The following is a 13747-nucleotide window of genomic DNA, read 5'->3' on the forward strand; positions in this document are numbered from 1 at the left end:
AGGATGCTGGAGGGCAGCTTGGAGGGGACAGGATTCAAGCTGGGGCTCCAGCCTGGGCCTTTCTGAGGAGCTCCTTCCCCAATCCATACCAACTCCCAGGGAGGCAAAAGGCTTCAGGAAAGGCCCATGGGCCAGGAGCCAGGGGGGCCACAGGGAACACGGACCCCAGGTGGGGCTGCCGCATGCCTGAGTGTGGCCTCACTCATGGGGAAGAGCTCAGAGTCAGGGAGGCCATACTCCCTTATAGCAACCCAGGCTGAATCCAGGGGCTGCCCAGAGGCAGGGGGTTGCAGCAGTTGGAGAGCAGAGGTCTGGGAAGAGGCGGGAGGGGCTCTGTCTACTGGGGAGACAGGGAGGCTGGGGCTTGGAGCTGGGCTCCAGGCTCCCCGACTCTCCCTTCCCAATCCAAGCTTTGGCAGCCCAGCCTGACGTCACTGGATGAAGCCTGAGCTCCATGCCTGTCCAGAGAGACAAGGTGCATCTCTTGCTCCCTGAGAAGGAGCAGGGGTGGTTCAGAGCTGTGGAGAAAAGGGGAGCAGATGGCTGGAAGAGGCAGGCAGCCTGGAAATTGGCCTTGGCAACTTTGGCCAGGAGAAAGGGTACTCCCACCATCCCAACCCTCTAAGGACAGAGAACTGTTAGAGGCAGGCCTATGAGAAAGTGGGGTCCTTGGCCACTCACTACATTGCGTCACCCCCAGAATCAGCTGAGACTGAAGCAATGCCCTGTGCTCCTCCACCTCTACAGTCTCGATCCAGTGATAATGGAGGCCAGGACACCAGGAAGGGGAGTTGGGGCACTTGGCAGTTGGGCTCCCACGTTTCTAGTGGGATGACACAACGAGGCCCCCAGCTGGCTAGGCTTGGGGCAGGGAAAGTGACCCTTAGTTCCCAGCTGGCCCATGTGCTGTCTGGGGGACACACTTCTTTTTTCCTTGACCGTGGGCAAGGATTTGCCCATTTGATAGGCCCCCTTCCTTAACCCTGCGTGTGAGGCTCTGGTGAGAAAGGGAGCTGGGAACTGGTTACCAGAAACTGGAGGCGCTGGGATCCCAACTCGCAGAGGGAGGAGTCGATATTCAACAAAGACCTTGGTCCTGTTGTTTTAAATAAGAAATTTATTGCAAATATAGAAATTGATTCTCTCCATACAGGAATCTCCGAGTTGAGGAAAACAATTTCGTGCCATTCAGTTTAAAACATGAAATAGGGAGGAGGGAGAGGCAGATATAGGGAAGAGAAAATAAATGAAGTTACCCCTCCCCCCACCCCAAAAAGAAGAAAAGGAGAGTTCAGGCCCCGCCACGGGAAGAAAGGTCCACACACAGCTGGGGTTCACAGGTTCGTAGCCCGGGGCCAGGAGCCGAGCTCTGCAGGACCCAAACCAGGTGCCAAGCTGTGGGGCAGGATGGAGGGGCTGGTGGCTCCAGGGCCAGGGTTGGGGGTTGCGGAGGAAGCCAGGGGACAAGAGTGGACCTCCCTCGGCCCTGCCCATCCCTGTGCTTGTTTGGCAAGGGGCAGGTGAAGGAAGGAGAGGCTGCCCAGACCCTCTCAAGCCCACGCCACTCCACCCCCTTTCCTCTCCCTACTTCTCGGCAGCAATGATGGACCTTAATAGGGGACTCGGTGGCAGGCATGAGAACAAGGAGTCCAATACTGGTTCTGTCTTAAAGGTGGGAGGACAGATGAGGAGCACAGCAGCTCCTAGGACTGAGGTGGCTGTGTAGTAGAGGTCTCGGCAGACCAGCACTGCCGTCAGGCAAGCCCCAACCTTCACTCTGGCCTGGTGGGCAAGCTTCAGCGGGGCTCCTTAAGCCCTGTGGGGCTCTGACACTCCCAGGCTTCCTCATGCCTGGACCAACCATCCACCACCTCAGAAAGAAGGCCCCCAACTCCCTCCTCAGGAATGTGGTGGAATGCTGCTGAACCCTGGGGTCCTTGCAGGGCAGGGCCAGAGTAGTGGAGGTCACCGGAGGAGGTACGTGGGGGCGTCCAGCCCCACCTAACAACCTCACTTCTCCCCCCTCCCATGTCATCCTCCCCTGGCCAGCGGGCTAGTCCTCTGGCTCTGTCGTTCAGAGCCTAGCTTGCCTGCCCTGAGGGCTCCCCCAGGCCCTCCCCTACTCTATTCTCCTGATTCTTAATTCTCTGTGCAACGTCCATTCACTGGGGAACATTTTGTGGCTATCCCTTCACTGCATGTAAGCCCCTTATAAGCTGGGACCTGTCACTCTTGTCCCCCATGTCTGGCCCCTTTCCTGGCCTTAGTATGTTTTGAGACCCTAGAAGATTTCTTTCCTTCTCCCTCCCTGTGCTTCTGCTTCCCCATCTGTTAACATGTCCAGGACAGGAGGGGTGCAGCTGGGCGACTCCTCGCTAGGAACCTCAGAGCCCTTCGGCCAGGCTCAGACTCTTCTCCCTGCCTCTCTGGGATTCTGCAGACCTCCTCTCCCCTGGTGGGTCTTTCTACTCCAACCGCCCCCCACCCTCCACCCGCAGACAGTCCCTTCCCAGCCTGGACACAGGCCACCACTGTCCTCGTGCTCTGTCCCCTAGGAGGGGGTCAGGGGCGAGGAGCCTCCGGGGGACAACACAGGCCCCTCCTGTGGAAAGGAGATAAGCCTGGGACCCCCGAGGAGGTGGCCACCCCAGACTAAGCTTTCTTCCTGCCAGACTCCCGCTTTTCACTTCCGGAAGGCCATTAGCTCCAACAGAGGGGTCATGGTCCCTACTGCATTCTCCAGGAGACCATGGGTGCCCCTTCCCAGGGACAGGTGCCAAGGAAGCTCCTGTGAAGGTTTATTCAAAGAGGTCAGCCAGCCTCCAGAAGGTCCAGGGTGCAGCAACCCTACTCCACCAGGGCCCCCTGTCCCCCTCCTCTCCGGGAGAGCCCCCCTTCCCTTCTCCCTTGGTTGCCTGCCCTCCTGGCCTGCCCAGGCCATGGCCCCGGGGTCCACCGTGCTCATCACCATTACAAACACAGGACCCCGGCCAGCCAGATTCCTGGACATAAATGTTCACCAGTCTTTTGTGAATATTTTGCCCTGAACAGGACACAGGACATAGATGCAGGAAAGCCTCTGGGGTGAGCGACAGACAGTGTGTGCCCCCCTTTCCAGAGCTCTGGCCTGGCCTCGGCACCCAGGAGGTCGCCTTATTCTGCTTCATAGACTTGTACGCCCTGGGCTGTGAATGTGGGTTCACCTCCTGGAGTGGAAGACCCTTGTGGTTAAGATGGGGACCTATCCTCTGAAGTCCCCCCAAAGCTAGCCTATCTGAGATTTTTATAGGTCATCTTCAACCAGGAATGACGGGGGATTGAGGGGAGCTCTGGCTCCTGCTGTAGGATTCCTCCCCGTGGGCAGTGCTGTCCCCAGGCCAACCTCAAGGGAGGGGCGCCCCCTATGGGTTCTTCCCTCGGGGCCCCAAGCCCCGCCTAGCAGAGCCACCCATGAAGCCCCAAGCTCTTGGCCTCCTGTACTCAGCAATGTGACTGACTCTCCTGGCAGGCAAATCACAAGACCCCTCCCTTTTGGGGAGCTCCCACTTCTTCATCTGCAAAATGGGAGCAAGTGGAACAGAGGAGCAGTCCCCCTAGGTGCCCTTCCCTGGGGCTGCCCTTCCCTGGCCAGGAAGAGGCTGATGGGAGGAGGGGAGGCGGCACTTGTGGGCTGGCCCTGACGTCCAGAAAGACAGGAGGTGGGGCAGGGGGCGGGGCGGTGTTTTTGGTGGCACCTGTTTTGGATCTTTTGCAGAGCGGGCCCCTCCCTGGGTTTCAAGAGCTGCTTGTCAGATCACAACAGAGGGAATGTGGGAATGGGAGCGCGGCGGGGAGGGCGGGCGGGCTAGGGAGTCTGGACAAACTGGCACATACACGACAGATGTTTGCTCAGAAAAATACAGTAAAATCGTCATGCAAATATAACAGGGAATCTGCTTTCTCACATCACTGGCTTCTCTGCTTGCTTTTCTGTTTCTTCAATCCAGTGTGAGGAGGGGTTGGGGTCAGGTTTTGGGGAGTTGGGGGAGGTCTGCTCTGCATATCCATGCTAGCCCCCTCACCACCCCTCCCCCAGGAGAACAGTCCTTTCTTTGCAAATGTCACCCCCAAAGTGAGCCCCAGGCTTGGTCTGTCCCCCAAGTGGGGCTCAGTTGAGCCCTAAGGCCCTTTTCCCCTCCACTGTCCCCCCCCACCCCCAGGAAGGTTGCTGGAGCCCACCACCCAGGGAATGGCACTAGGTTTCCTGGTCTGTATCTCCTCCACAGTACAGGTCTTGGTCCCATCCAGCACCCACCCTCACCCCACAGTCACACCCCCAAAACTCAAGAACCCAACTGAGCGACAGGCTAAAAGCAGGAGTGTGAGGAGAGCTCAGTGGGCTCCTTCCACTCCTGAGGTGGGTGGGGCGCCAAGGGGCACATGGGCAGGTGGGCAAAGCTAGAGTTGTCTCACTCCCCCCTGGCCCACCTCCCATGCACAGGTGCAGGGGCGCTGACTCTGGCCCCTCAGCACCCTGACAGTGTTCAAGATGGTCTCCAAGACAGTCTCAGGACCCCAGATCCGTCCCTTAGAGCTGACCCCAGGAAGCCCCTAGCTCTTGAGAAAGGCAGCCACCCCATCTGGCCCTGCCCTCCCTCACCGCCTTCTGCCACCCACACTGGCTGAGAGAGAACCCCCAGAAGCCCAACAGTCCCAACTGCCAGGCTCTGGGTTGCCATGGCGACAGAGGCAGGCCAGGGAGGGGGAGGGGTCCCAGGAACCCAGCCTGCTCCTTCCCAGTAGGGGTGGGGGGGTGCTCACCATTTGTGCTTTGTTCGATGTTGGGTGGGGGTCAGCATGGGAGGAGCGGCCATTTCCATGGAAACATGGGGGCCTCTCAGACCAGTGGGTAAGGTGGGGATAGGCAGCCAAGAGGGTGTGAGTGGAAAAGCCCCAGAAGGCCCTCCTTCCTCTGGGCAGACTGAGATGCTGCCCGGAGGACCCACAGCAGGGGTCTGGCAGATGGGAGGCCAGGACGTAGGGGCAGAGGCAGGAAGGTCCCCAGTGGACTCCACCTTCTGGCTGCTCTCAGGTATCACAGTTCACCCCTGCCCTTCTGGGATGAGTAGGGGTCTTGGAGGCCCACAGAGGCTGGCGGGCCAGGATGTGGAGGCCTGCACCTGAGATGTGGAGGCCGCTGGCCCAGCTGCTCTCCTCAGACCCCATCGACAACTCCCAGGCTACTTGGAAGACACTTAAGGGGGCTGCTGGACTGTCCCATGTCTGCACCTCCCCTATGACCAGGACCTCCCACTTCTCCTGGGTGCTGGCATCAGCAGGCAGAGACGCCCCCCACAGCCGCCCATGATGAATCACAGTTCCACGCTCTGGGGATGTGGCCATGAGCCTTTCTAGAAAGGAAAAGCACCTGCCTGACCCTCAGCTCCAGGAGACCACAGCTCTGGAACAGGTAGTGGATGGACAGAGGGTGAGGGCCCCAGAGGAGTCACTGGGGGAGTGGGGGACAGCACTGGGCTGGGAAACTGGGAGACTGCCTCTCACCTGCCAAATGACTCCCTTTCTTTCGGCCTCGGTCTCCCCATCCACAAACAGAGAAAACGATACCCAATGTCCATATGCCACTAAGTCTCCCAGTAACCTGTCCCCCATCCGGGGGGACCCGCTCTCTGCCCCAGGGGAGCTTGGGTCCATCTCCACCCCAGGCTCCTTTACCCCAAAACCTGTCCCTAGTGCCAGAGCCCCCGACCCCACACCTTCTTCTGGCTTCCTCGTCTGCCCCTCTCCCCGCCCCCAACCCAGCCCGCACACCCCAGCAGAGTCCCTGGGCAGCACAGTAAAGACGACTGGTTTCGGTATCAGTGTGTAAACTTTAAGGAGAACATGTCTTTGTTTTCCTGTCCGTTATTGTCGGGTGGAGGTGGTTCACAGTCAGGTGGTGGTCAGGTGTGTGCGTGGGTGCGTGCGTGCGGGTGTGCGTGTGCGTCCACTCCTCGGCCCCCAGCGCGCCCTGCCCGGCCGCCCCGGCCCTGCCCCGCGTGCCCCTGGCCCTCCCCGTCCAACCTCACCAGGGTCGGGGGTGGGGAGAGGGTCACAGCTTCTGCTGGGCCGAGACCCCCTTCCAGTAATCGAGGATGTCATGCAGGTCCTCGTCCTTGGCGAACTGGACCTTCTTGCGCAGGGCGTGGCCGGCGGCCATGTACACCTCCTCCCGGTGGTGCTTCTTGTAGGGCCGGAAGCGTTCCCAGATCTTGTGCGTGCTCTCAGAGGAGTACTCAGGGCTGGAGGAGTAACCTGAGTAGTAGTGTCTTGGGGAGAGCTGCGAGTAGGTGGAGTCCCGCTTGGTGCGGGTCAGCGGCTTGAGGAAGGACACGCGCTGGCTCAGGCTGTCGGCGCCCTCCTCGTAGTACAGGGCCGGGAAGCTGTGCCGGTGCTCGCTGCAGTGGTAGGCGGGCTTCACCTCCAGATGGTGGACGGCGCCGCCACCGCCGCCGCTACTCCCGCTGCTGCTGGCCGGCACCAGCGGGAGCCGGTCCAGCGGGCTGTTGAGGGGGCTGCCCTTCTCGATGTACTTGGAGTCGCCCTTGGCCAGCCCCGGAGTGGCCGGATGATCCGGCACGTCCAGGCTGAAGACCTTGGCGCTCTTGATGGAGCCGCTGGAGGAGACGCTGCAGGTCTTACGAGCCACGGCGGCATCGGCGCTCAGCTGGCGCTGCAGCGGGTGATGGGAGCCCTCCTTATAGGGGGGCGAGAGGAAGCTGGGCCGCTCCAGCACCCCAGGAACAGGGGTGGCGGTGGAGGAGGTGGTGGAGGCTGCAGGGAGGGACTGGCACTCGAAGGCCATCTCGGGGTCCCCGCCACCACTGCCACTCCCCAGGAAAGAGGCCGAGTCCAGCTTGAGGGCATCGATGCAATTGTTAATGATCTGGTTGACCTTGTCCACCTCCTTGGCGATGGTGGAGATCTCAGCAGCTGAGCCCTGGCCGTTCTCCAGCTCAGGGAGGTCATCCTCCGGCCGCGCCAGGCCCTCGCTGCCCGTGCCCGTGCGCACCTCGATATAGTTGCCCTTGGTGGCCACCTTGGGCGTGTCCAACCCAGCCTCCAGCCCCTTGGAGGTGGTGGGCAGCTTCTCCCCGATCATGGAGGGGATGGAGGACATTCGGGACACGGGCAGCACGGGGGGCTCGCCCAGCTTCTGGGTGGCGTGGACAACAGAGCCGGCGTCCACGTCGGCCCCGTAGCGCATCTCCAGGATGGTTTTCTTGACCTTGACTGACTTCTGCTTCTCCTCCTGCATGCGTCGCTTGCGCAGGCAGTAGTAGACGGCCCCCAGCACAATGACCATGCCAAAGAGGCAGCCGAGGATGGTCATGATGTAGTGGGTGGTGGTGGAGGTGCTGGGTGCCAGGTCGCCGGGCACTGGGTCCCTGGTGGTGAAGGTCAGGCAGGTGTGATTGAAGCGGCGGCTATTTCGCAGTGAGGTCACACAGAAGGTGTACTCGGTGTGCGCCCGCAGCTTGTCCAGCGTCACGATCTCCTTCTTGTTCTTGAGTGTCATGACATCGGAGAAGTAGCTGTTGTTGTATTGGACCAGCACGTACATCTTGCTGTACGGGTGCGGGATGATGACCACCAGGGTGGCCGAGGTGAAGGTGACCTGGTGCAGCTTGATGGCCGGCCCCGCTGACGCGTCCGTGGTGGACGAGGCCGGCGGCTCCACCGACAGGATCTCGTCGGGGCTGAAGCCTGAGTTCTCGTCAGGCTCCCTCTGGGTATCGGTGGAGTAGGGCGTGGGGTGGCTGGCAGGCCGGGCGGGCAGCGAGCCGTTTCGGCACTTGGCCTGGAGTACAGTGATGGCATTGAGGCTGTGGTAGGGCCGGGGCACCAGCAGCGGGTAGCCAGCGAACTCCCGTGGCGACTCACACTGCAGGCGGTCATAGTTCTTGGTCACATTGTTGAAGACCACGAGCCAGGCCAGGAAGCCGAAGAGGTCGCACTCGCAGTTGAAGGGGTTGCCGGCCAGCTCGCACACCATGAGGCTGGCCAGGCTGGCGAAGGTGGCGCCGTCGAGACGGCTGAGGCGGTTGGAGGACAGGTCAATGCTGATGAGGCTCGGGCACTCGGAGAAGGCAGCGGGCGTCACCACCTCGATGAGGTTGTGCTGCACGAAGAGGAACTGCAGGCGGCCCATGCCCCGCAGCATGCCCTCGGTCAGGTTGCTGAGCTTGTTGTAGCCCAGCTGCAGCACCTGCAGGCTCGACTGGCCCAGGAAGGCGCCGTCCTCGATGTAGGAGATCTCGTTCTTGGTGAGGTTGAGGTCGGTGAGGTTCCCGAAGCGGTTGAGCGAGGAGTAGAGCACGGCCTTGAGTTTGTTCTCGTTGAGCCGCAGGTCGTGCACAGTGCTGTTGATGTGCTGCGGGATGGTCTCGTAGGGTGGCTGGTTCTGGCTGCAGATGGCCAGCCACACGTACCCCTTGTCGCCCTCGATGAGCCAGCAGTCGGCGCGCACGGTTCCCGGCCGGCACACGCACAGCAGCGCGGCTGCGCACAGCCCCAGGCGCAGCATGGCTCCGGCCACGGCCCCCTCTCAGGCCTGGCTCAGGGTGGGGGGCCGGGGCGCCAGGGAGCCTAGTGGCCAGAGGTTGGGGCCAGCAGCACAGTCCTCCCTGGGGCTGCCACCATCTTTGGGGGGACCCCCGGCTCGGGGGCCCCAGGTGAGGTGGGCACGGCCAGTGCCAACCGTCAGGGGGCCTTCTGGGGTGCTACCCACAGTCGCCGGGCACCAGAGCCAGACCAAGGCCAGGGGGGCTGCAGGCGCCACAGCCTGCTTCCCGGAGGTGCTCCTTTCCTGCCAGGAAGATGCCCAGGGTCTCGGGGCTTGACTTCCTCCACCTCTTCCTTTTCCTCCCGGGGCGCTGGGCTCAGAATTTCAGACGATTCCCACAGGAAGCTGGAGACTGGGACTCTGAGGGGGGAGCACGAAAGACGGGGACAGGAAGGAAGAGACCCGTCTGTCACCTGGTTCCTGAAAGGCAGCACGGAGAAGGGGTGACAGATCAGTGTGAAGGCTCAGGGCAGCCCTCTAAGCTCCAGCACAGCTCCCAGCCCCACTCCCACCCCCTCCCAGGGCGTCCTGTGCCAGCGGCACTCTGGGTCCCTGTTACGTAAAAGAAGGGAGGTGGCAGGGGGGCAAGAGGAGGAGGAGGGGGCCAGAGGACCTGGGAGGAGGGAGATCAAAGAAACAAGAGGGAGGGGGGAGGGGACGGTGCCTGAAGCCAGGAGACAAAGAAGGGAGACTGGAGACTTAACAGGGCAGGGGCAGATACACACACATGCATCAGCATCCTAGTGTCCACGCTCATCCACCTGCCTGCATAGAGACCCACGTGCCCCCAGGTGAATTAGAACTGCAAAGCAAGCTCACATAGACAGGTGCGCACAACCACACACACACACACACTCACAAGCACACCTACAGTCCTGTGTACGACGACAGGCCCGTACACACATGGCCACGTACCCGAGCAGCCACCCTCCAATCCAGAAAAGAATTAAGGAGCCCAGCAAAATGCCTCCTCTCCTCCATGCCCAAAGATAAATAATTCATTTGTTGTGTAACTGCTCTTGTTCCAAAAATAATTCCCTTGTCTCGGCTTCCATGGGGGAGGGGGAGCAAAGCAACATGGTTGTGAGCCCCCCAGGCAGGGGGTGCACAGCGGCTGGGGTCTCCCGCAGTGGGAGGGCAGGAGATGAGCTCTTTTTACAGCAAAAGCAGAGCCGAGGGAAAGAGAGGGCGAGTTTGGGAACCCAGACACACTCCCAGTAGCCCCTCCGCAAAGTGCTTTCCAGTAGGGGGCACCCCCAACCCTGATCCTGCAGGGGGTGCCTCAGGGAGAAGTCAGAGGCATCCAGAATCCCCAGGCATCTCCTTGGTGGCTGGAGAGTTAGAGGCCCAGAGAGGGGCAGTGACCTGCCCAGAGTCACATACTGCAGCCTGGGTCACAGCCAGGATCAAGGCTCCTGAGCCAGCAGCAATCGGGCCTGGAGCCCCATCCACCCTGCCCGATTAGTCAGATGGACTGCACTACCTCTGAGTCTTGTCTCCACATCTGTAAAGTAGGGACCAGGCCCCTGCCGGACCTCTGATGAGGGGAGAAGTAAAGTGAGTCATGTTGCCCATGCTCAGCTTGCAGGGGGACAGGGGAGGCTGTGCAGGACTCCCAGCCTGCAGACCCTCAATTTCGTGAATTTCAATCTAAGGGGGACTTGCCCTGGTCTCCCAGCAAGCCAGACACGGGCCCTCACCCAGATCAGTCTCACACCCAGTGCTCTCCTGGCCGCAGGAAGAACTCAGCCCTCCCTCCCTGCGTCCTGGGCACTGGCCAGGGATGTGAAGATTAAGCCAGAGAAACCCATGTTTGGATCAAGGAAGCCAAAGACTGTTCACTAGGGCCACCTCTGCCTCCCGCTCCTCCTCCCGGGAAACTCCAGGAAAGAGAGCGCTTTAAGAAAAAATGTGAAACCTTTGCTGTTAAACGCAAAACCAATTTACAGCCCTGAGCCCCAGAGGGCTGGAACTGAGGAAGGGAGGTGGAGAGGGAGAAGTCCCCAGAGCAGTGCAGGCAGGCAGTTTCCATCGAGGTGGCAAGTGAGCAGGGCATCCAGACGTCCCCTCAGACGGAAGGCCGATGCAACGTCAGAGGCTGTGATGATCACGGTCGCCACAGGGGGTCAGCCTCACACCTCCTCGACCCCTGCCCCCACCACCAGTCCCTGGGCCAGCTCAGGCTGAGAGGCCGGATGGGGGCAGGGGAGGAGGTAACCACGAGGCCTCGGGTCAAGAGGGGGTCCCCAGGCAGCGGAGAGCATTTCTGTCCTTGGCTCTGCCAAGCACATTCTCAGGGCTGGAGTCAGGAGACCTGGGCTCCCTTCTGACATGGCGGCTGGCTCCCAGGGGGCCTCAGGCCAGTCCTACCCCTCTGGGGCCTCAGTGCCCCTCCCCGCCAGGCAGGGAGGTTGAACCGGAGAAGGCTGACTTGCCAGGTCTGTCCTGTCAGAGGACCCTCCGTCTGCGCCTCCGCTGGCTGGGAACGTCTGGGGACTGCATTTGTATGCAGGTGACGTGCAGGTGTGCGCTGGCTCAGAGCACCGGCTGTGCTGGCGTGTATAAGTAGATGGGTGTGCAGGCCGGTGTGTGCATAGGTCACGTGCCCGCCTGGCCAGCTACCAGAGTGAACGGCAGAGTAAGAAGGGGCTAGCTGTGAGCAGAGGGGTGGGAAGGGATGCATGTGGGGCCTCTCATGGAAACGCAGGCACGTGCCTGCCGGTATGTTGACGTGTTAATAAGCATGTGGCCCACATGAATGTGTGTGTATGTATGCACATGCGTGACCTTAGCCGCGTCAGGCCCCCCTCCTACCCTCGGATCTGAGTTGCTCAAAGCGGAACCCACTCAGGCAGACCTAGCAGCTAGCAGGCAGGCAAAGCTGGCCAGACTCTTGGAAATGCCAGGCCAAGCTGAGGGTGTGGGAAGAGGCAAAGGGGAGGGGAGTAGAGGTGGCGAAGGGGCCCAGGCTTGAGAGAGGGCTGGGGCGGGGTGGAGGGCGCACTAGCCCTGTCCTGCCTCCTCCCTTCCCGAACAGTCCAAGGGGTACAGTGGCACCTGTGCCCCTACCCTCGCCCCTCTGAGCTCTGCCCACCTCGGCCCTCAAGGTGACGCCGCCCTCTCTCCTGCTCCTCCCGGTGTCCAGCTCCCCCTCCCTCCCCCATGACTCAGAGCGGGGAGGAGGCTCCCCATTATCCCGTCCCATCATCCGCCTGGCCTGTCCCTGTCCCCGGGCTGCCTGCCCACCACCCGTCGAGGCCTGACGCAGCCGGGGAGGGGGGACGGCAAGGCCGCTAAGGCGCTGACAGCAGCACTTGGCCCCCCGCCCGGCTGCACACCCACTCGAGGTGTGGGGAGGGGAGTGCCGGCTGTTGTGCTGTCAGGCCTAGGGCTGAGGGTTCTGGGGGCCGGGCCTCCCCCTGCTCCCACAGGAGTGATGCTCCAACCCAGACACTAGTGGGAGGAACCAGGGCCCTATCCGCCCCCCCAACCCCGTCCCACACGCCAGGGGCTGGTGAGAGAGAGAGGAAGTGAGGCGCTGCAGACCAGAGGCGAGAGCTGAGGAGGAGGAGAAGCCAAAATCTGGAGCCAGCTGAGCAGGGAGAGGCAGAGGAATAGAGATAAATGGAGAGGGAGCACGGGAGACGCAGGGATCGATCGGCAGAGAAGCACGGCGAGATGACAAATGTGGGGGGTTCCTGGGAGGGCGCACAGTCCAGCTACCCACTCCGCCCACCCACCCAGGGGCCAGGGAGACCGATGAGCACTGGCGCCATCAAGGTGCTGTCTGTGACCAGCCCAGGAGTGGGGCAGGGAGCGGCAAGAAGCGGCTGTTGGAAGCAGAGGTCTTTACTGCCCAGGACGCAACCGGTGCAAAACCTGGGAGGGCGTGGCCACCCTGGGAAGTCAACTGTGGGCCAGTGGCGGGACGCCAGGGCTTGTGCTCCCAGCTGACCTGGACCTGTCCCCTCATGTCCCACCCTTGCCCCGCTCCCACAGGTGTAGGGCACTGAGTGAACTCTGGCCAGAGGGGGGCAGACCAGCATCGCTTCGAGGGTCTCCCTCTCTTGCTGCCACAGAGATGGAACGTGGCAAAGCTGGGGGGCAGCGTGCCATCGAGGGATCCTGGGGACCCCAGTCTAGCAGGCTACACACTGCATGACGTCCGCTCCCACGTGAACACCCCTGCACAGAAGGGAGAGTCAGCAAGACCGTGAGGATCTGAGAGGAACTGGCGAGGGGCCGGGGGTCTCTGTTTGGAGCTGGGCCCGGAGCTCAGAACATCCAAGTCATTCTGGGCAGAGCCCTCCCCTCTCTCCAGGGTTCAGCACCCACCCTCAAGTCACCAGTTGACCCTGTTGGATTCTTCAAGACCCCTCCATGGACTCAGAATCCTAGAGCCTCTGAGCAGCCGGGACGAGGCCTCCTGGCTCTGCACAACCCCCGCCACTGTCAGAGGGGAAGCTGAGGCCAGGACTAGGGAGGGCACGTCCAGCTAGTGGCAGGTCCGCTCAGGACCCAGGGTTGCAGCGACAGACCCTGATACGCCAACTTCGAATCCTCTCTGGGAGCTTACTCCCCCAACACGGGCCCTGCCCCCCAGCTGCCCCAGGACACGGCACGGGCGAGTTTCTCTGCCTGGGAAGTGGGTTTGAATAATCCCTCCCTGCAGGAATGCAGGGCAAGTACGCTGCCTGGCGCAGAGCAGGTGGCCTCAGAGAATGTTAGCTACCATCCTTCATGAGGCTCTTCTCATGATTTCTTCACAAGCCCATCAGGGTTCCCCTGGACTCAGGCTTCCTGAAGCCCTCAGTCATATTCCCCCAGACCCTTTCACTTCAGGCTGACCACCAAGCTCCCCAGTCAGAGGGGAGCCTTGACCTCTCCAGCCCAGGCTGTGGGGCTGGGAGGGTCAGGGGGTCATTGGGCCACTCCTCCTGCCTGGGCTGGGCAAGAGGATGGACAGGGTAAGGGCCTGTGTGTCCCCAGGCTCAGGGCGGCTGGGGTGGGGAATGGGGGTGGGCAGAGGTCAGAAGGCAAGAGGTGGGGCTGTTGACTCTGAGACCTTGGGTCCTCTCCAGACTTCAGTTTTTCCACCTGTGTGGCAAGGTGAGTGTCTCCCATCTCCCAGGGCTCCCACAAAAC

The 13747-nt window shown here is 61.5% G+C and overlaps 1 protein-coding gene across 9 annotated transcripts in view; it reads right to left on the reverse strand.

The window, feature by feature from the left end:
- Positions 1 to 1094: 1094 nt before the first annotated feature.
- Positions 1095 to 13747, reverse strand: part of ELFN2 (extracellular leucine rich repeat and fibronectin type III domain containing 2) — a 57161-nt gene continuing 44508 nt past the window's right edge. For all 9 annotated transcript variants that reach the window (XM_055396402.2, XM_088837216.1, XM_088837220.1 and 6 more), the window contains one exon: positions 1095 to 9022. In XM_055396402.2, the coding sequence (XP_055252377.1) occupies positions 6089 to 8563 (2475 nt within the window). In that variant the 5' untranslated portion in view covers positions 8564 to 9022 and the 3' untranslated portion in view covers positions 1095 to 6088. The remainder of the gene's footprint in view (positions 9023 to 13747) is intronic.

This window comes from Moschus berezovskii, chromosome 6, assembly GCF_049115385.1.
Source record: "Moschus berezovskii isolate FMDL1 chromosome 6, NW_MosBer_1.0, whole genome shotgun sequence".
NCBI lineage: Eukaryota > Metazoa > Chordata > Mammalia > Artiodactyla > Moschidae > Moschus > Moschus berezovskii.